The following is a 19,071-nucleotide window of genomic DNA, read 5'->3' on the forward strand; positions in this document are numbered from 1 at the left end:
ACCCAAAAAGTTTAGGACATGAACTACGATAGTTAACAACACTTTCTAAAAATGTTTGTTTTAATTTGTGACTATAGTAATCTAAAATAACGTTTCCTACACAATTACTTTGTAACACCAAAAAAATAACTAGTTTTTAATAAATTTAAGCAAATGGAGCTAATCTTTTTAAGAATAATATAAATAAGTATACAATACAATAATAACAATACAATATAATAATTATGAACATTCTCAAAAGTCAGTCTATGTTTGTATGTAAGCGTTGCCACTACTAAATGCGGAACTAATAATTACTAATATTGTGCTTTCAAAATCAAGTACCAGTAAGTACAGTATATTCCTGTGAACCACTTTGCTGAATAAATCCAGCTAGTAGAATAGATAACTGTAAAAATACCCTTTTTTAACGTTTTGTGATTGATTTTTTTGATTGAGTAAAACTGCAAACTAGTAAAATTTTAAAATGTGTACGATTTTTTCGTAAAGGAAATACTATGGAAATGATTTACAGACTGTACAATCTATAAACTTGAAACCTTTACTTCCTCCTAACATTGATAATTTTATAGATTCACTCAAATTATTAACATTCTGCTGTAAACATAGAGTATTAATTAAAACTATTTGGTGAAGGTATGATACTAGCAATAATAAGGCATAAACATTAACATATAACGAAAAAACATTTATTCAATAAATAGTTTACATAGCACATATTTAATTAAGTTCAAAACAAATATCGATCATACTATATAAATAAATTAAGTACTCTTGAATGATCTATGTAATATAGGACTAGTAACAAACTAGTATTACTCAGCAATAACTTAACAACTAAGAACATTTGTAGTTTTACAAATAACAAATAGACATTTAATATAAATACATATTTATATGGTGATTCTATACAATCCCAGGCACACCAATATACACTAATATCTTGTAATGACTGGTATTACTGAAAACGAATATGCAGCTGACTATAAACTATTTGATCCAAACCTTTTGAAATGGATGGGCTGATTGCTCAAAATAACAGACCTTATTCTGTAGGAAGATTCAGATTTAAGGTTAGACTGAATGTATATAAATCCGAGTCCGCATATTTCCGTAAGATAGCTACAGAATGTGTTTCCGTCCTATGGAGTTTGACTAAAGATTCAGGTTTCATCATCGTCGTCATTTATGGCATTTTTAGACTACTCGTATTTAAATGGAGGGGGCCGAAAAGGGTGCATAAAGATATAAATAAATATATGTCTTTAAATAATCACGTAGGTACCACATGAAGGCTAGGTAAAATTTAAATATATGAAGTGTATTTTCAAAAATTGCTCATTTACGACTGAAACTGTAAACTGTCTAAGATTGAATACTTTGTGGGTTTATTAAGTACATATTTTTATGGAATTAAAATTGTACAATAAATATCAATTATAATAAATTATATTTGTGTTCAATTATTAGATTGAGGCGACCCTGTTCGTATTTTAACATACAAGTTTGTATTATAAGATAAATATGTTTTGATAACGATTATAAAAAAATAACAGGATCTAGATTGAAAATATACAGCAAACGATTGTAGTTAAAAAAACTGATTGTCGACAGCATGCATTAAACAAACCAATAATAAATTCATATAATTACATATTCATGTAAAGAAAATTGGAGAGCTGATAGTCGAGTGGTCTAGACGTCGGCGTTTCTACTGTACCAATTCTCCTCTTTATTCTGTTTGTAAGGTTTATTCTGGTTGTAAGAAACAGACCAGTAGCCCATGGGAATGGGTAGAATAAGGCTTAAAAGAGGATCGGCCTCTCCTTTTTTTTATAAAAATGGATGACCAATCTTTTTACAGAGTTTTGAGGTACCGGTACCATTTTTGGAAACTACACCACTGGCTTGGCTTTTTTTATTGTGGGACGAGTTATTATTTTTGAACATCGTGAAATATTAACTTATAGTTTTTTCCATATGCTACTAAGTGCACCAAGTTCGTAGGTATTGCAATAATGTAAATAAATAATTAGTGTAGTCATCTTATGTAATGTAATTTGCAAAATGGTTATACCGCGGGAATTTTAATAAATTAGTTTTCTGGTTGTTACAAAGACATGCATTTTGGGTATTGGTAGGCATAACTTTATATTAAAGTTGTATGTTAATTGACATTCTTAGTGATCAATCCCAACCACATATGTTACATCACACACAATTTTATGAATGTTTGTAAATATTTAGTTGAAGAAGCACAAATGTATAAAGCTTTTGTACGCATATAGTTTACACTATTTATCATTTACGTGTTTTAAAAGAGATGTACATAAGAAGTTAGTTGAAGTTTTAACAATAACTACATTGGTAGCAATTTCATGATATAATATTAAAAAGTCCTTTTGGAATATTTAAATATTTTATTGAGTGCATAGACTGAGCTTAAAATTTGGTATCCAAAGTTGAATATTCAATTGGAAATAATGAATTAAATTCGTCCCCGAAAACGCAATTTAATACATATAACAGATTACTTAATAAGTGTGTATCTCATAGCTAGGATGTTATGAAACACCATTGAGTTTTACCCCATAAAACAATTTTAAACCTCTAACACATTTTTCTTCATTATTAAAGTTTAGTTTCAAATACCCGCAACAGTTTGTTTTGAAATTATTATGGTATTAAATAAGCAATCCAGAGGCTTCGTTAGGAGTAAAAGTAACTGTCGGAAAACTCAGATTGGCTGAGTTAAGTTCATTAACATTATTTAAATACACTAAAAATCGCTAATCAGGTTAGTTTAATCACATTTTAAAACTTCGATCTAACGAACTTGACGAACGTATGAATAAGTAAAAAAAAAACAGATTTTATATTTTATCGATTTGATATAGTAGACCTACAATATATACATAGAATATTTCAAGTGTAGCCCCTACATTCTTCATACAAGGGCGCTTAGATACATAATACTGGCTATGTCCTGATGGGTTGGTTCTTTTTATTGGCTTTGTATTATACTGATACAAAATATTGTAACTGATTATATTGCTGCAGGTAATCGTATTTAGTTCTCCAGTAGGAGCTATGTTAAAAATCTATTCTATTCTATTCTGTTCTATGGTTTTATATAAAACCATCCCTTTGTTATGTTATTGTCATAACCTGTTGTAAAAATCATTCAGCAATGTAACAGCTTATAATATACCATATGAGGGCAACAAATAGGTTATATTAATATACTAATTTAACATATCCTTCTCATGCAGGTTGGGGGTATCATATATGTTCCTTGTAAGCTATAGTGCACAACCGATAGGGCGAGACAAAATAATTATTGAATACTTGTGCAGTCCTTATCATATATGTTATTGTTTCAAAAAGGCAAGGTTAATATTTCGTTCAATATTTCTATTGACATTTTGTAACAGTTATTTTGATATTTTCTTAGGTTAATTTTTTGTTTACCTGAATCAATTTGTAATTGCTTACTCCGTCTCAGACGCTCGTTATTGTCCGCTAACGGTATATAAAAAAATTACCTTACTTTCTAATAGCCATAAGAGTGATTTTTATATAAAAGTTGATGTGATAATGATAGGCAATACATTTTCTCTACTTAATAAATAATTACATCAATTTCTGTAAGCCTAATCAAATATTGCTTATCTGTTAGGCCTAATACATTGAATAATTTCTCTTTATAAACTGTGTGTATATTGTTTTTATACACTATAATGACATTTATATATATTTTTTTTATATTTTTATATCTATCACTGAGTAAAAATATTAGTAAAACCGTTACGGACCCTAATGTTTAATTTGAGAAGTCAATAAACTACTTGGCTGTTTGTGGATATTGATTTGGATTATAGCTGAATTAACATATTTGAAAGGAACTGCGATAAGCCATGTCAGTTTTATAATTATATATTTAACCAATAACATTAAGATACGAAAAACACTAGGAACAGTTTTAAACGGTAGGGTGCACTTACACGTCGATTTGTTGATCATAAACGTATAAAAAACAAATTGTAGTTTACTATTCCAGTTATTGTGAAAATCGATTGAAAATCCATTCTGCCACACAGCCTAAATATTCTCACTTACCCACGTGAGGAACATCGGTTATATGTTAGAAATATATTACACCTTGAACCAGAGTATAACAGATTTTAGGCTTTGCTTGTTATATCGTGTTTTAACCGATCGTGTAAATAGTATTATAAAAAATAATAATTTCAATTCGAAGAATCAAATCCTAGTTACTTTTTGCACTCAACATTTTAATTATCTTAATTTCAGTAATTGTGTTTGTAGAAATTTCAACTTAGTGGTGAGAGTTTATAAAGAAATACTAACTGCGATTTGCTAACTATAGCACAATATTTGTTCTTTTTCTTTCACTCAGTTTTACTTGTATTTCATGAAGAGTTTTCCCGCCAGTTTCTACCACGTATACTAAAATAAAAACTGTTCCACTAATACAGCCTGTGGTGTAAATGAAATAGTTGGCATATATGCCCAGCATTTCCGCTACAATGAGGTAGATTTTTGTAAAAACAAAACCTAAAATGGCGTAGGTAAGGGTAGTTATCGCTGAGCAAAGACCCTTAATGTTTGCTGAAAAACATTTCTCCTTTTACACTGGCAACTATTGGGCCAAGCCCTATCGAGTACACGACTGCATGGAAGATGAAAGAGTAAAAAGGCAGTTGGGCAAAGTCTCGCACATTGATATCGGTCTTTTCGTTCAAGAAAAACCAACATCCTGCGAGTAGAGTCATAGCACCACAGCCTAGAGAGGATACAGTTAGCAGAAACCGCCGGGGAAATCTGTCCAGTAAGAAAATCGAAAGCACACTCGTTACCAATGATATAACACCGAGTATAATAACGCACTCGTTAGGCCCAATCGAGTCGAAAGCTTCCACAGGCAAAGTAATGGATGTATAAGCCTGCATTACATCAAACCCACTCATGTTCTTCACTATGGATAAAATCATAACAATGAGGAACCCCTTCCTATTCGCTCTGTCAGTGAAAATATCCTTAAATCTGCCTGTGATTTCTGTTTGGGCGAGTACGGCCTTGTGTATATTAGTAAGTTCTAATTCTAAAAGGGATTCTTCTTTGTTTCCTCTTAACCATCTCAGTGCTTCTTTAGCCTCTTTATTTTTATTGATCATCAGTAGAAAGTAAGGTGACTCAGGTATTAAAAGAGCAGCAAAGAAAAATACTGTAGGAACAAGACCACAAAGTATTGCTAATAGTTCGAAGGAAATGTAAGGTCCTACTACGAACACACAGAGCCCACCCGCATTTTTAAGAAGATTATTGAAATTCGATAGAGAACCCCTAATGGAAGGTTCAGCTATCTCCCCAATGTATATGGCACATATTGTGTAAGCTGTTCCTGCCCACAAGCCATTGAGAAAGCGGGCGAGATAAAGTGGCCATGCAGATTTGGCAAAGTAAGTGATGACCCATGCGGAAAATGGAAGTACATTAAATATGTACATAATTCTTTTTCTACCGAACTTGTCCATGAGCCAACCTGCAGGAATAGGGCTAAGTGTGTTTCCAAGAAAATAAAGTGAGACCATCCAGGAAATTTCCGTAATGTCCATTGTTACAGGTGAAGTGTGGTTGAGAATTTTGGGAAGCACTGGTGACGGCCATGCTGAAGACATTCCGATCGTCAGCATAGAAAGTGCAACTGCAACAATGAAATATTAACGAGTAAAATACGATCGGGTCCATTACTAAATCATAGTTCAAAATTTTAAATAATTCTAGTATATAATACACAGGCAATCGTAGTCTCAGAACAGTGTCAATATGGGAGCGAACTCAATGCATGTAATAAGAGCTATCTACAAAAACTTAAATTAACTCAAGCTAACTAAAAGTGTTTTGATTTAATAATTTTTAATGTCATGAAATACATAAATATTTAGAAGCTCAGTCACTTAAAGTAATTAAAAATCTGTTTAGTGAAACTTAAAGTGCGTGAATGAGAAATGGATATAAACAAATATTTCATGTAGACTAAGAACGGAACAACGTTATTTGAGGAAAAGATAACCTGTTTAAAAATCACTGTATAAGGTGTTTACAGTTTTTATTCTTGAATTAAAAAACTGCTTATTTAGATTGTGATGTGGTAACGGGCATTTTCTATATGTACTGCATTGGTCAAATATACATTGATATAGAAATATAGACATTTTGTTTCAGCTGTAACTCCATTCAAATTTATGTTCCAAAGAATTAGGGGAAATTATTTTTTACTTTTAAATGACGTATTTAACCTCATTTTAAATGTCCCCGATCTCATTTTATTTTCTCGGGATATTCTTATTAAGGTTGGATCGTATCTGTAGAGTGTTCCAAAACGCTAAAAACACTTTTACACTCTATTGTATTGTAACTTCTCCGTAAATTGTAGAGAAACAAAATTTGTACCTAGAAGTCCTGATATTCCCTTTTTGAAAATTATAAAGTAAGGGCATTTTCATTAACCTAAACCGAAATGGAATTATTTTATATATATATATATATATATATATATATATATATATATATATATATATAAAAGTAAATTTTAGTAGAGACTACTTTTTTTAAATAACTACCATTTTTTGTCATGTCAGGGGATGGTCCGCAATGGATCAGAAGGAGATCTTATATGAGAGCACAGGACGGATAGTAAATCAAAGTAAAGGTCTACTACTTTATTAGTAGAGTACTATGCCGAAAATCCAACTTCAAAGTGTTCACTCTTTGATATATTACGCTGGTGTAAAGTTTGAGAGCAGATTAATTACTACAGTAATGTTATTAAATCGGTACCAGTGGAATTTGTTATGAATTTGGAATTTCAGCATTAAACTTCCAAAATTGTCAACTTAAGTTGACAGTAGAAATAGTGTGACGTCAGCGATGATGATGTATGTACAGGGTGTAAAAAAGGTCCCGCACGGGCTTGATAACTACTATGTTTCAAACTTTAAACCAATGTAATTTTTTAAATAGTGAACACTGTGAGGTCGGATTTCCAGCATTGTACTTTAATAATAAAGTACAAATACTACTTTAATTTGATACTACTCGACCTATGCTCTCATTTAAGATTCCCTTCTGACTCCTTGCGGGCCATCCCCCTAACATGACAAAAAATGGTAGATATTTCAAAAAGTAGATTTATAGGCGAAGTGATGATGTGCTAAGTTTTATTGCTTTAACTGTTATTGCTCGGAAATCCAGCCCATGCGGGACTTTTTTACAACACTGACTACAATTTATCTGCTTGCTTACGTACGTTTACAACCGAAAACCCTAAATTTGTTTGGATGAATAATATGTTGTTTTTTTTTTTTTTAATTTTGCGTTAGTAAAAAATAGTGAGCATCTCTATACCTTATGGAAGTGTCTCACTTGATATCAAGTGGGTTCATAGAATGGGTTTAATGTAACTGAAACAGGTGGCTGTGCCTGTTAACTGTGTTAGCCACATTATAAGTACACCCAAGAAGTTTTTCTTATATATCGATACAAATGTTTATTTAAACAACTTTAGTTACACGTGTAAGCTTAACAACTAAAACAGGTCCGTAAGTAAATACGTAACACATGCTAAAATGGATACCTGTTATAGCAGCTAAGTACTGGCGAAACACGCTTAGATATTGTGTTCTTGAATCCATAGTCATTCTCTTCCGGTTTTCTGAAATAATAAATCAATAATGTTATTCTAACAACATAATTTATATTGCATTATTCCACCGCATGTTTGATTGGTTAGGAGAGCTTATGACATTTTTCTTCTGAAATTAGTTATTTACAAAATTACAGATTTCAAAAGTATTAAACAAATATTGTACAGAATAATATAGTAGTAGGGAAAAACTCTTAGATTTTGGCGAAGAAGGTAGTGATTTGACGAAAAATTTATTATGGGAATTAATTCATTGAGCTTAGTAAATAAATAATTGCATACTATTTTATTTGTTTAGAATTTTTTGTAAAAATGTAATCTTAAGAATTCCACATTTTCTTTAGTTGGTTAAAGAATACATTATCACTTCTTATTTTTGGGGAAGGGAAGTTACGTCTCAAAAGTTGAAATGCAAACTACCACAAAAACATGTTATAAATATAATAATGGTAAATTATGCATGTACATATACTTACACTGCTTTGTAAATTATTAGTTTCACTTATCAAGCGCTTATATGTCCTTCTTAGCATCTACATTGTTTAACCTATATCTATCTTATAAATAATTAGAATTCAACTATATCTGCTTTATTTAAAGGTTGTTAAATGGCGTATTTCAATGCAGACATTGAATAAGTATCATTAAATATTAATTTAAAAAGCACTGCTCTAGCACAATTTTTGCATCGCATGTCAAAAACTGAGCACTCATACAGTAATTTTATTTCTTTTTTAACTATACCGCAGGTGAATTAACTAAAAAGAATAGTCGTGTAGGTGGGATCTTATCCTTAGTCTGACCACTATGAAGGAAACAGGATTTTTCCGGACATTTGCCATCGTTCAGTGAAACAAGAAATCATTAACACTACGTTTCAAGATCTGCAATCTGATCTCTTCTTCAGGTAAATAACTAACCTAATACATAATTACAAATATAGTTTGGAATTATATATATATATATATATATATATATATATATATATATATATATACATAATATATTTTGTTCAGTTCATTTATGTAAGTTATAGTTTTACCCTTGACAAAAACTTGATTTGAAGATTAAAAATGAGATGTCTCATGTTGTTCACGATTTATGAAGGAGTAAGATGCTTGAAATATGTTTTCCGGGACAAGTATGTTTGTAAACTAAATAAGAGCTTTATCAGGCGAAGTTTTGTATAGTTCATGTTATGTTTTTTTGTTATGACTCAATGGTTTAGTATATTTTGTTGTTCAAGATTGATCAATATTTAAGCTATCAAAGAAATAATACAGAAACTCATTAATAAATTATTTAATTACTTATATCTTTCAGCTGAATATTCTACATAGACTTGGTACCATTATTCATAATTATGGTCTATCATTAGTAGAAAGAGACGGGAATCTTTTTTTTTTCACAAAAAACATGTTCAATGCCTAATCATTGTAGTTGTTGGGATCCGTTTTTGAGACTCAGATCAGCTGATCGAAGGGACGTGGCCTGACTAATGTTAACTGATATATTACACGGGAAAGCACACAGCTGGGATCTCAGCAGCTGTTGGCTATCATTATAGCTGAAGAATTGTAGCCTTGGCCCGTTTATTGAAAGTGATACCACAGTAAACTGTTATGAAATTTTATGAAAATTATTTGAGTGAACGTCATCTCTGTAGACATATACATTAAGGGAGTGTCATGGTAGTTTTGATCAAAAATATCAATTTTTACATATTTTACTTCTCGATTCTATTTACCTTTATCTTAAAAAGCACCATTATGTATTTCTTCTCGCTAAATTTACTCAAATACTTCTGTAAAATCTTGCTTTGTAATTGTGTCTCAAGGTCCGAATCTCTTTCGTTAACAAACGAGATTTTATTCTTTTCCATAGTACCATTATACCTTAGGCTTAAACAGTATTTCATTGTATACTTGGCAGTAGAGTGAGTTAATACGTCCGCTGAGTCAACAGGGAGCTAAGTCAAAACCAAGCTTGCTTACATGGAGGAACTCAAAACACGTCAGAATCTCTCAAAAAATTAATATGTTTCCGGGTAATATGGTTAGGTGTTTATAGGCGGCACCATTTGATTATGTTTTCTTCAACAATGGAAACACAATCAAATGTAACAACTGATGACATAATAAAAATGTCAGCAAGCCCAACAATTAGCAAGAAAACAGATTTGAGTACATGTAAAAAGAAGAGGAGAATCCAGACAAACATTTTAATGGAACTGGACTGAATTAGAGGTAATTTTAAACTCACTTGTTAGTAGCAGTTTGTCCTGTGTTCTGGGAAATTAAGGCTTATATCATATTGAAAAATTTATTATTTTAAACTATTGATATTTTTATTTTTTCTGTAATAATACGAGTCTATTAGTAGTTTGGAAGTATTGTTATATCAGTTTACTTAGTAATTTTGGCCAGTTTTCAAAACCTTTCTTGAAAATTTTAAACATATGAATTTGAGATTTTGTGTATATAAAATCATTGGTTTAACTCTATCTACTCCACATTTACATTATTAACATATGAATATGAACAAAACATTTGTAAATTGTAAACATATAATTTCATAATCCTAAAACATTCTTATAAGTTTATGTATTTACACAAAAGAAGTGTAGCATTTACCCTTAAGTTGCTCGCTGAGAGACTACTCCAAAACTTCATAACTTAGCTGTGAACGTCTCAAAAACCATCAGTGGCAATTTTTATCACGTCGAGATCTCCTCAAACATCTGAAATTATCCTTAGGGTTCCAAGTAGGTTCTATAGGCACGCACATGATAAGTTTTTATCGTGTTTTCATAAATAATCGCGGATAGCATGACAACACGAAATTGCACCAACTTATTAATTTATGATGAAATCTTCACAATGTTTTGATGCGTAGCATTCTAAAGCCACGAATATACATAAAAAACTTTAAAACTTACATATTTTATCTGTTAAATACATTCATAATGGTATATTAATTGTATAATCAGTGGAACTTCAAACATATACCAATTACATAAATATCAAGTTGTTAGTTTGGATGGAATGAGTTCGAAGAAAATTTTATAATTAGCAAGATACATTTTACAATATATGTGGAAATGCATTATCAAAAGTATTTTGGTTTCGAGAGAAAAGTACATATTTCTCTCTGACATAGCTATACACGAAACAAATGATGAATTCTAACACTGTTCTCAAAATTGTAATGAATTTATACAAAGGTGACCAGAGCTGCAAAAGCTTATAATGTTACCAATAAGTTGTCATTTCAAAACCAAGTGGCCCATAATAAAACAATAGAAAATGATTAACTGACATACATATTGAGCGATATATTGATAGCGTGCAAGTCAGCGATGCCACCAGGGTCGCTGATGCGTTTAACACATGTTTTGCTTCTGTTGGCATTAACCAAGGACTCTCCCTCCATCAATACAGAGCTCAGTGGCCTCCGTGGCTGACTTGAATTATGCATCAACATAGCTTCTGAAAACGTGGTCAAAACATTTGTTGGAACCACGGGAACACTTCATAAATGTCTCTTTATGCTCTGGGACTTTTCCCTTCTCTCTCAAAACAGCCAGAGTTATCCTAAATTTGAAGAAGGAAGATCTTAAATCCGTTCAAAATTGATCTGCCCAATTTTAATCTGCCATTTAAAAAAAGTCTTTGGAAAAGTTGCTCTCATTCTTTTTGTAAATTTTTCGAAAAAAAAACACAATCTAATATCATCTAACAAGTTTTGATTCCAAAGTGGAGAGTCGACAGTTAATACAATCATGCGCCTAGTTTACATGATCATGGGAGGAATTGAAAGTCAAAGAGATGCGCTTAGTGTTTTTTGGCGTATCAAAAACATTCGAGTTTGTTGATCACATTTTAACTCGCGAGATATGATGAGTGCCGCTCGTGTGGCTCAAGTCTTAACTTAGGGTTGGGCTTGGTGCTCCTAAGGGGTCCAATCTCTGTCCACAACTCTTTTTATTTTATTTTAATGACGTTAGCTCATCACTACATCGAGTGCGAATTGTGCAGTATGTAAATGACACGACTCTCTGTTTCAAGGCAAAATTAAACATAGAATTGAAATATTTAGTTTATTCAAAGACAATGGGAATACCTCTTCATCTAGACTGGATACCTGCAGGGTACAACCAGACCCTTTTGCAATCATGTGTCTCTGATGTCGAAAGGAGTAAGGAGTTCGTTTGGAACTTCTTCGTCACCTGTTATCTTTTGGATCTCTTCAGACGGACGTTGACTTCAGATTCCAGGAGTCAAGCTTGGGACAGCGTCAGATATCAGACGCTGCACTAAGCGGAAGGTTAAATGGGCTAAACTAAACACTAGCATTGAATCAACTCTTCCCACCACAGCTAAGTTATGTGTACAATACTCGGTTGCTCCACCGTCCTTTAGGATTGTGTCTAAAATATCGTAGTGCACTCAATTGTGTACCTGACGAGAGAACTATTAAAATGTTTATAATTACACTTGTACTTTATTAAAATAAATACATAAACTCATTTGTTATAGGTGTATTTATGAACATTGTTGAAGTACCATTCCTGACGGATCAGTTGCTAGTACGTTATCTTAATAGTTTGACTCGGATAGTTTCAGTGATAACGTCATAACATTATCGAGATAACACTGTCTTGTTCACATTATGCGACAGCAGTTGCGCAGGTTCTCTCGTAACTTTAGTTGCCAGTATAAACGTAGCTTACTGATTCTTATCAATTGTTAACAATGTAAAATAATGTATCTACACTTAATACAATAATTGTTTTAGTGTTAAAGGGTCAAATTATTAGGGGAAGGTAAATCAAAACACAAACAGGGGCGGATCTCCCCGTGCAACACCTCTGTTAGCACCAGGCGCCTCTCCACCGTTTAGGGAAGGGCACCAAATCAAAAGAAATATTAAAATATACTCTATATACACGGGTTCTACTTTAATATAACATTTAAGTAACGAAATTTGATATTGATCCACAGTATCGCTAATGTAATAGATACAGAAAGCTTCTGCTTTACAAGTCCTACTTTCCTCTGTCGTTCTTCTGAGAATTGAAAAGTAGACCTGACCATGCAGCGCGATATCTCTGTTCGCACCCTGTCTGCGATTTAGAAATCGAGAGAGTTCAAAATCTGACGAATAAAATCAAACTACTGTGTAATTCATTGCAGCAGCGTTGTCAGTGTTAATGGAAGGTTTTTCTACCAAACTGTTTAAAACACAATACAATCTTTCGACCAGGGCAAATTTGACTTACTACGAAATAAAACTAAATTTAATTATTTTTGTGTTTAAGAACTAGAATTTATATATATATATATATATATATATATATATATATATATATATATATATATATGTGTGTGTGTGTGTGTGTGTGTGTGTGTGTGTGTGTGTGTGTGTGTGTGTGTGTGTGTGTGTGTGTGTGTGTGTGTGTGTGTGTGTGTGTGTGTGTGTGTGTGTATTTAGAAGTAATATTTTTTCACTAGTTACATCCTTCTAATGAAACTCATATGGTATAAGCGATGCTGCAGTCACGCTCGGTGAGTGAATTAACCCATTACATCGAGGTGCTTGAAAGGCCAACTTGAGCAGTGGTGATTTAGAATTTTACAATTAAATATTCGATTAGAACTAAAGCTTTTTTACATTAAAACATGTTTGGGTATATCCTCGAAATCTATACAAATCAAATAGAAATCAAGTCTGACATCAATTTAAATGTAATGTTACTCGTTACATGTTTGGTTCATATAACTCGTATTAGTTAAGTTTAGAATTTTGTTACAGCCAAAACCCCATTCGGACGAACTTCCGGATCCGACTGTCATTGATGTTTAAAATATAAATGTCTTAGTTCACATTTTACGTCGCCACATAGTAAATAGGGACATACTGTTACGCACTATATAAGCAGGTGCATTATGCACTATAATGAAGAAGCTGTGTTGTTTCCGAAAAGTTTCTGGATAGTAAACCGCTTTACCTAATTCTACAAGTTTTTATCTACATTTTCTAAAATCCTGTATCATTTATAAATAACATTAAAAACATAAACAAACTACCCTTCCTCGAGGTCTCACAAAAACAAATCCTGCAGTGTACATGTTTTTTGTTGTTTATTATTGTATACGCTATCAACACCTCTCCAATTTCCACTCGTAACTTGTACTAAAATCATGTACAAATGTTGGGGAAACTTCTTTCTGTGGCCGTTACGGAACAGATATGTATTACAAATATACATACATATAGTACCAAAAGTATCTATAAAAGAAGGATCATAAAAATATAAGTTAGCGGATTTGTGAGGGGAGCTCCTATGTAAGATCTTGCACGGGTTAAGTTTCTATCTCGAGCCACCCCTGCGTATACATTACCTACTACAATATTTTTAATAAAAACCCCATTCAATCCCTCTTCATGATATCTAATTTTAATTTAATTTGGAAATTGTTCGTACTGTTCCGAAACTTGTATCCTTCACCCTCTTATCGCAAGTGTTTAACTGTAATAATCTGTGTTTTTAAGCAATACGTGTCTTACACATGACACTACCACAACAACTGAATATTAACTATCTAGTTTCGAGTTAATGAGTCTGTTAGTTTTCACAAATAATTATTTTGAGCAAATGTACTGTTGTTGGTTGTTCTTAATCACACTAAAAGGTTTCTTAGTAAGTTAAAAATAACCACTTTTTGCAGAAAAGTAAACATTTGGGTTGTATTAAACTTTATTTGTTTTACTCTTCCTAAAAATAAACAAAACTAATGCACTACGGTAATGCAAAACAAGAATGGTTGTTTATGTAACGTAAGTTGTGTCTCAAGTTAGTGAAGTTCATCTCGCCTTTCGTTTCTTATTTATTCTTATATATTTAAATTACTCTCTTATTATTTTCTTAAAACAGTTATTTATACCTCCATAGTAAATAAAAACAATTCTTATGTTTTCCAATTAAGTGTGTACATTGTAAAGTTTATTAAATAAACATCTTTGTCTGTTCATTATAAATCATCTCTTTATTATGTTTCGATGTAATTTTAATATATTTCGCTCCTCCATAATGGAATAATGTGTAGTTACCAAAAATATTTTTCTCTGCTTAAAGCGCTGATGTAGCCTACATAAATCTTTAATGGTTTTGCAACATATAATAGAAATTCTTTTTAATAGAACAAATTATTTATAAAACAAGGCTACTATTGCTTGAATTTACTTACTTCCCTGTCCTATTTAATTACAATTCATCGTAAAAAACGTTTAGCTTACCGTAATCATCCATATAAGTTCTAACTTTCTAAACAGTTCTAAATATATTGCGATCGCTCAGTTTTCAAAATGAGTATATGTTGTAAAAATATATGTATACTTTTGCTGATCCTCGAAATAAAACCAATCAAAATACTAATACTTCTTGCCTGCCGATAATAGTTCGTTTTAGTTTATGCCACAAAATAACTATGTTATCAGACGTACTTCTGTTGAAAACATACCCAATAATTCACAAGCTCACTTCTGCAGCTGAAGTATTTAATTCTTCAAATTTAAGTAAATAAATCTGTAATACTGATAAACATAACTAAATATTATAGATTGACAAATAACAGACCACAGCACTAAGGATGTTACTTGAAGACTAACTGTGTAATACTAAACAAACTGAAATTTTACAAACCTAAAGTAAACAGTTGAAAGTTTATCGTAACTGATAATGAACTGTTTAAATTAGCTTATCTCGAGTCAGAAAGTCACAGCATGAACTTCTTTCAATCTCTTGTACTCTGAGGGTGATACCATTAAATTTAGGATTTCTGCTTTAATAATAATTAGTATTACAGTAATTTACTAATACAACAATTCCCATACATTAGTTTGCCTAGAACATTAAAACACATAAGATAACCTAAAAGTTGTAAATTAATGTAATGATCTTTACAAGAAAGTCTGAATATTTCTACGTGGTGATATTTACACTTAACTAATTATACCAATAGGGCTAGAATACCCACTAAATGATTTTCCAGCTTTAATCATTATTACTCATAATATTCTCCTCCGTCACGTGTTCGACTGTTATATGGTTCTATCTAAAAATATAATGGGCTAAATAATTTAATAACTGTGTCTAAAAATGTTCCAGAAAGTGTACGTTTGGTACTAAGCCATGGCCCAATTTACTTGCGCCTGTACCATAATCGTCAGAGACAAAAACATGCAACTTTAGTCATGCAAGTGGATAATTATTATGTTAAGGTTGCGCAATCAATTTTTACTTAGGATAATTATTTTAACTTTAAATATATACTGTACTTTAACACATCGACTGCGGTGGTCGCACTTAACAAATACCCCGACTGTGCTAAAGTCGGTACATGACTCGTATCGCAGTGAAAGTGAGCTATACTGTACTTTAACACCTCGACTGTGGCGGTCGCACTTAAATACGTTAAATATGTATTCTGTAGCTAGAGACGACTACCCCGACTGTCCTAAAGTCGGTACATGACTCGTACCGCAGTGAAAGTGTTAAATACGTATTATGTCGCTAAACACGACTACCCCTAATAAATAATGTTTTAATATTTGTCCTATTTTCTATCGTTATCAACATCCAATTTTGGTCCTAGTAAAATTATATATTTTTATAGTATACCATATTTTATGTCGTTTATAATATTAAAACTACATAAATAATGTTGTAATAAGTAGTTCCACGCCTGTCGCGAACTCGTTGCTACAGTTCAGCGACTTGAATAGCTTTGCACCTCTCTGGTATACTGGTATATTTTGTAGTACACAATCAAGATTTTGAGGTCCTAACTGTGAATGTTGGACTGGGATTTAAATACTATAGAAACAGTTTATGTTTTATTTCATGAATATATGATAAACTGCTTAATAAAATTAATTACTTAAGAACTTTGTCAGACACAACGTTTTAACTGTACTGATATCTTCTTAACTTAAAACAGAAAATTCAAAAAAACTTATGATGCCGTCACTGACCTGTACACCACTTCGATCTTATGTCTAGACTATGACACTACCAGTAACACTCCCGAAGATTGAAATATTTAGAACATCCTACACGCCCAAAAAAAGCAACACTTGAAAATATAATGTCATAAAACAAAAATAGTTTAAGTTATTATCATAACAATTTGCCAAACTCGTTTAAGAAATTCCTTGCCCTTTACAACTACAACAAATTAATACAGGCAGCCGCCCCAACCCGACTATCTGGGTGCTCTAAGTTGTCAACTGGTGTAACAATCTATTTTTTTTTTTTTAATTTATTAACGTATTGAAACAATTTCATAAAATGTGTGAACCCATGAAAATAAATTAAATGATCATTTTCTTTATTTTGTTACGCAAACTGATTGACAAGACAGCTGTACCATTAATGCTGGGAGTATCTGTGCGAGAGTCTGTCCATGGCAAGGGTCTGTTAGGTCACAGTTCTGAGGACGGAGAATAATATTGTCTTGTATTTTTAGTTTATATGCTCTAAAGTGGGAAAACGAACAGGTGAAACGGTGCCGTATTATATATAACTCTCACCAAATATCTTCCAGAGTCTTTGTTCTTGGAACATACAATGATCATATAAAAAATGGAAGTTCCTCCTACCTGTCGTTTTCAGAATAGATCAGCTTGAAAGAGTTGACATAATATTAAAATAATTTCGTTAATATTCTACCAAACCACAATTTTAATAACAATTAGAAAAGGCGTGACTCAGATTTCAAATATTATTACATGGATTCTATAGACAATCAGGACTCTTAGTTTTGTTTCTGACGGAAACGTTTTTTCATTATTGTTCGTCGGATAAATTTAAGAAGAATAATTGTCAGAATACAGGAGGATATACCGTCCAAATAGGTAATAATAACAATTTTAACATTGATACTGACCTCAAAGTTTTTATCATTATTCATCTCTTGGTAATCTGGTAGATTCGGGGAAATAAAGGAACTACTTGTCTGAATCTTATTGGTCCTGTCTAAAATGTTTTATTTTAAGACGTTTGCACCAAATGAGTTAGTGCTTCTATGCATAGGGACGAACAGCCTTTATCATCTCAATAATGTTATCACTCCCTACTGTGCTAAACTTAATTGAATAATCGCACGTTTAACCCCAGTCTCTGTCACAGGTCTAAAGTTCAAGGTGCTTTCAAATTCTTTCAGACGATTTGTATTATAGTGGCATTATCATATCCAAAGTAGCATGGGACATTATTAACTCAAATTTAAAACCAGATTTTTTCCAAATTTTCAAAACCAATAAAAATTAAAGTTGGGGATGAACTTTTACAGACCCCTGAAGTCGCCAGGGAGTTTAGTAATTTTTTGCAACCGCGGTGCCGAACCTGCCTTTGAGCGGTAGTCGGTCTAGTTTGGAACCTATAAGGCGACTGGTATCGTCCATGGTGCTTTCTCCTGCTAGCTAGAACGAGGTGTCGGGGGTGATACGAGGATTCAACACAAAAAATTCATGTGACGTCAATGGCATGTCAGTGTGGCTACTCACACGTTTCCTAAAGCACATTTTGAAACCACTGACAAGACTGGTTAACATGTCCTTTGAAATAGGAGTGTTTCCAGCTCAGCTAAAAACAGCCAAAGTGATTCCAGTTTTCAAGAAGAACGATTCTTGCCTCGTAAACAATTATCGTCCCATGTCAATTCTATCAGTTTTAAGCAAAGTATTTCAAAACTCTTTCCTTGAAAGACTCATGGATTTCCTCAAGAGGTTTGACATATTGTCTTCAAGCCAATTTAGATTTCGATAAAACATGTCAACAATTGATGCTATCATAAGCCTTGTGGATGCGATCGTGGACGGTTTTGAGGTTCTGGAGCACACAATTGGTGTATTTCTCGATCTTTCGAAGGCCTTTGATTGTGTCCACCATGCTACTCTTTTGCGAAAACTGGAATCATGCGGGGTACGTGGTCTGCCATTGAAGTGGTTGAAATCGTACCTCAGTGACAGATATCAGTTTGTAGACATTTCCAATGTTCAGTCACAGAGAGTTCCTTTGAATCAGGGGGTCCTCCAGGGATCTATCCTTGGACCTGTACTGTTCTTAGTTTATGTAAAACAATCTTGGACCATCAATTCAGAATGGAAAGGTAGTCCAATTTGCGGATGACACGACTCTTTGCGTCAGAGCAAAATCAAATACCGCTCTGGAAATAGAAACTTTTGTTGAACTGAATTCTTGTATTCAGTATTTCTCGGACTTAAATCTTGAAACAAATAATACAAAAACAAATAATATAAGTTTTTGTCTCCGTCAA

At 32.4% G+C, this 19,071-nt stretch overlaps 1 protein-coding gene across 1 annotated transcript; it reads right to left on the minus strand.

Moving 5' to 3' along the window:
• Positions 1–666: 666 nt before the first annotated feature.
• Positions 667–15,393, minus strand: LOC124369081 (facilitated trehalose transporter Tret1-like). Its single transcript, XM_046826800.1, has 3 exons — positions 15,253–15,393; positions 7,661–7,738; positions 667–5,728 (listed from the first exon to the last, which is right to left on the minus strand). The coding sequence occupies exons 2-3, from the start codon at positions 7,722–7,724 to the stop codon at positions 4,623–4,625; spliced, it is 1,170 nt and encodes a 389-aa protein (XP_046682756.1). The 5' UTR covers positions 7,725–7,738; positions 15,253–15,393; the 3' UTR covers positions 667–4,622.
• Between the last annotated feature and the right edge of the window lie 3,678 nt (positions 15,394–19,071).

The sequence above is a fragment of the Homalodisca vitripennis genome, chromosome X, assembly GCF_021130785.1.
Source record: "Homalodisca vitripennis isolate AUS2020 chromosome X, UT_GWSS_2.1, whole genome shotgun sequence".
Lineage (NCBI taxonomy): Eukaryota > Metazoa > Arthropoda > Insecta > Hemiptera > Cicadellidae > Homalodisca > Homalodisca vitripennis.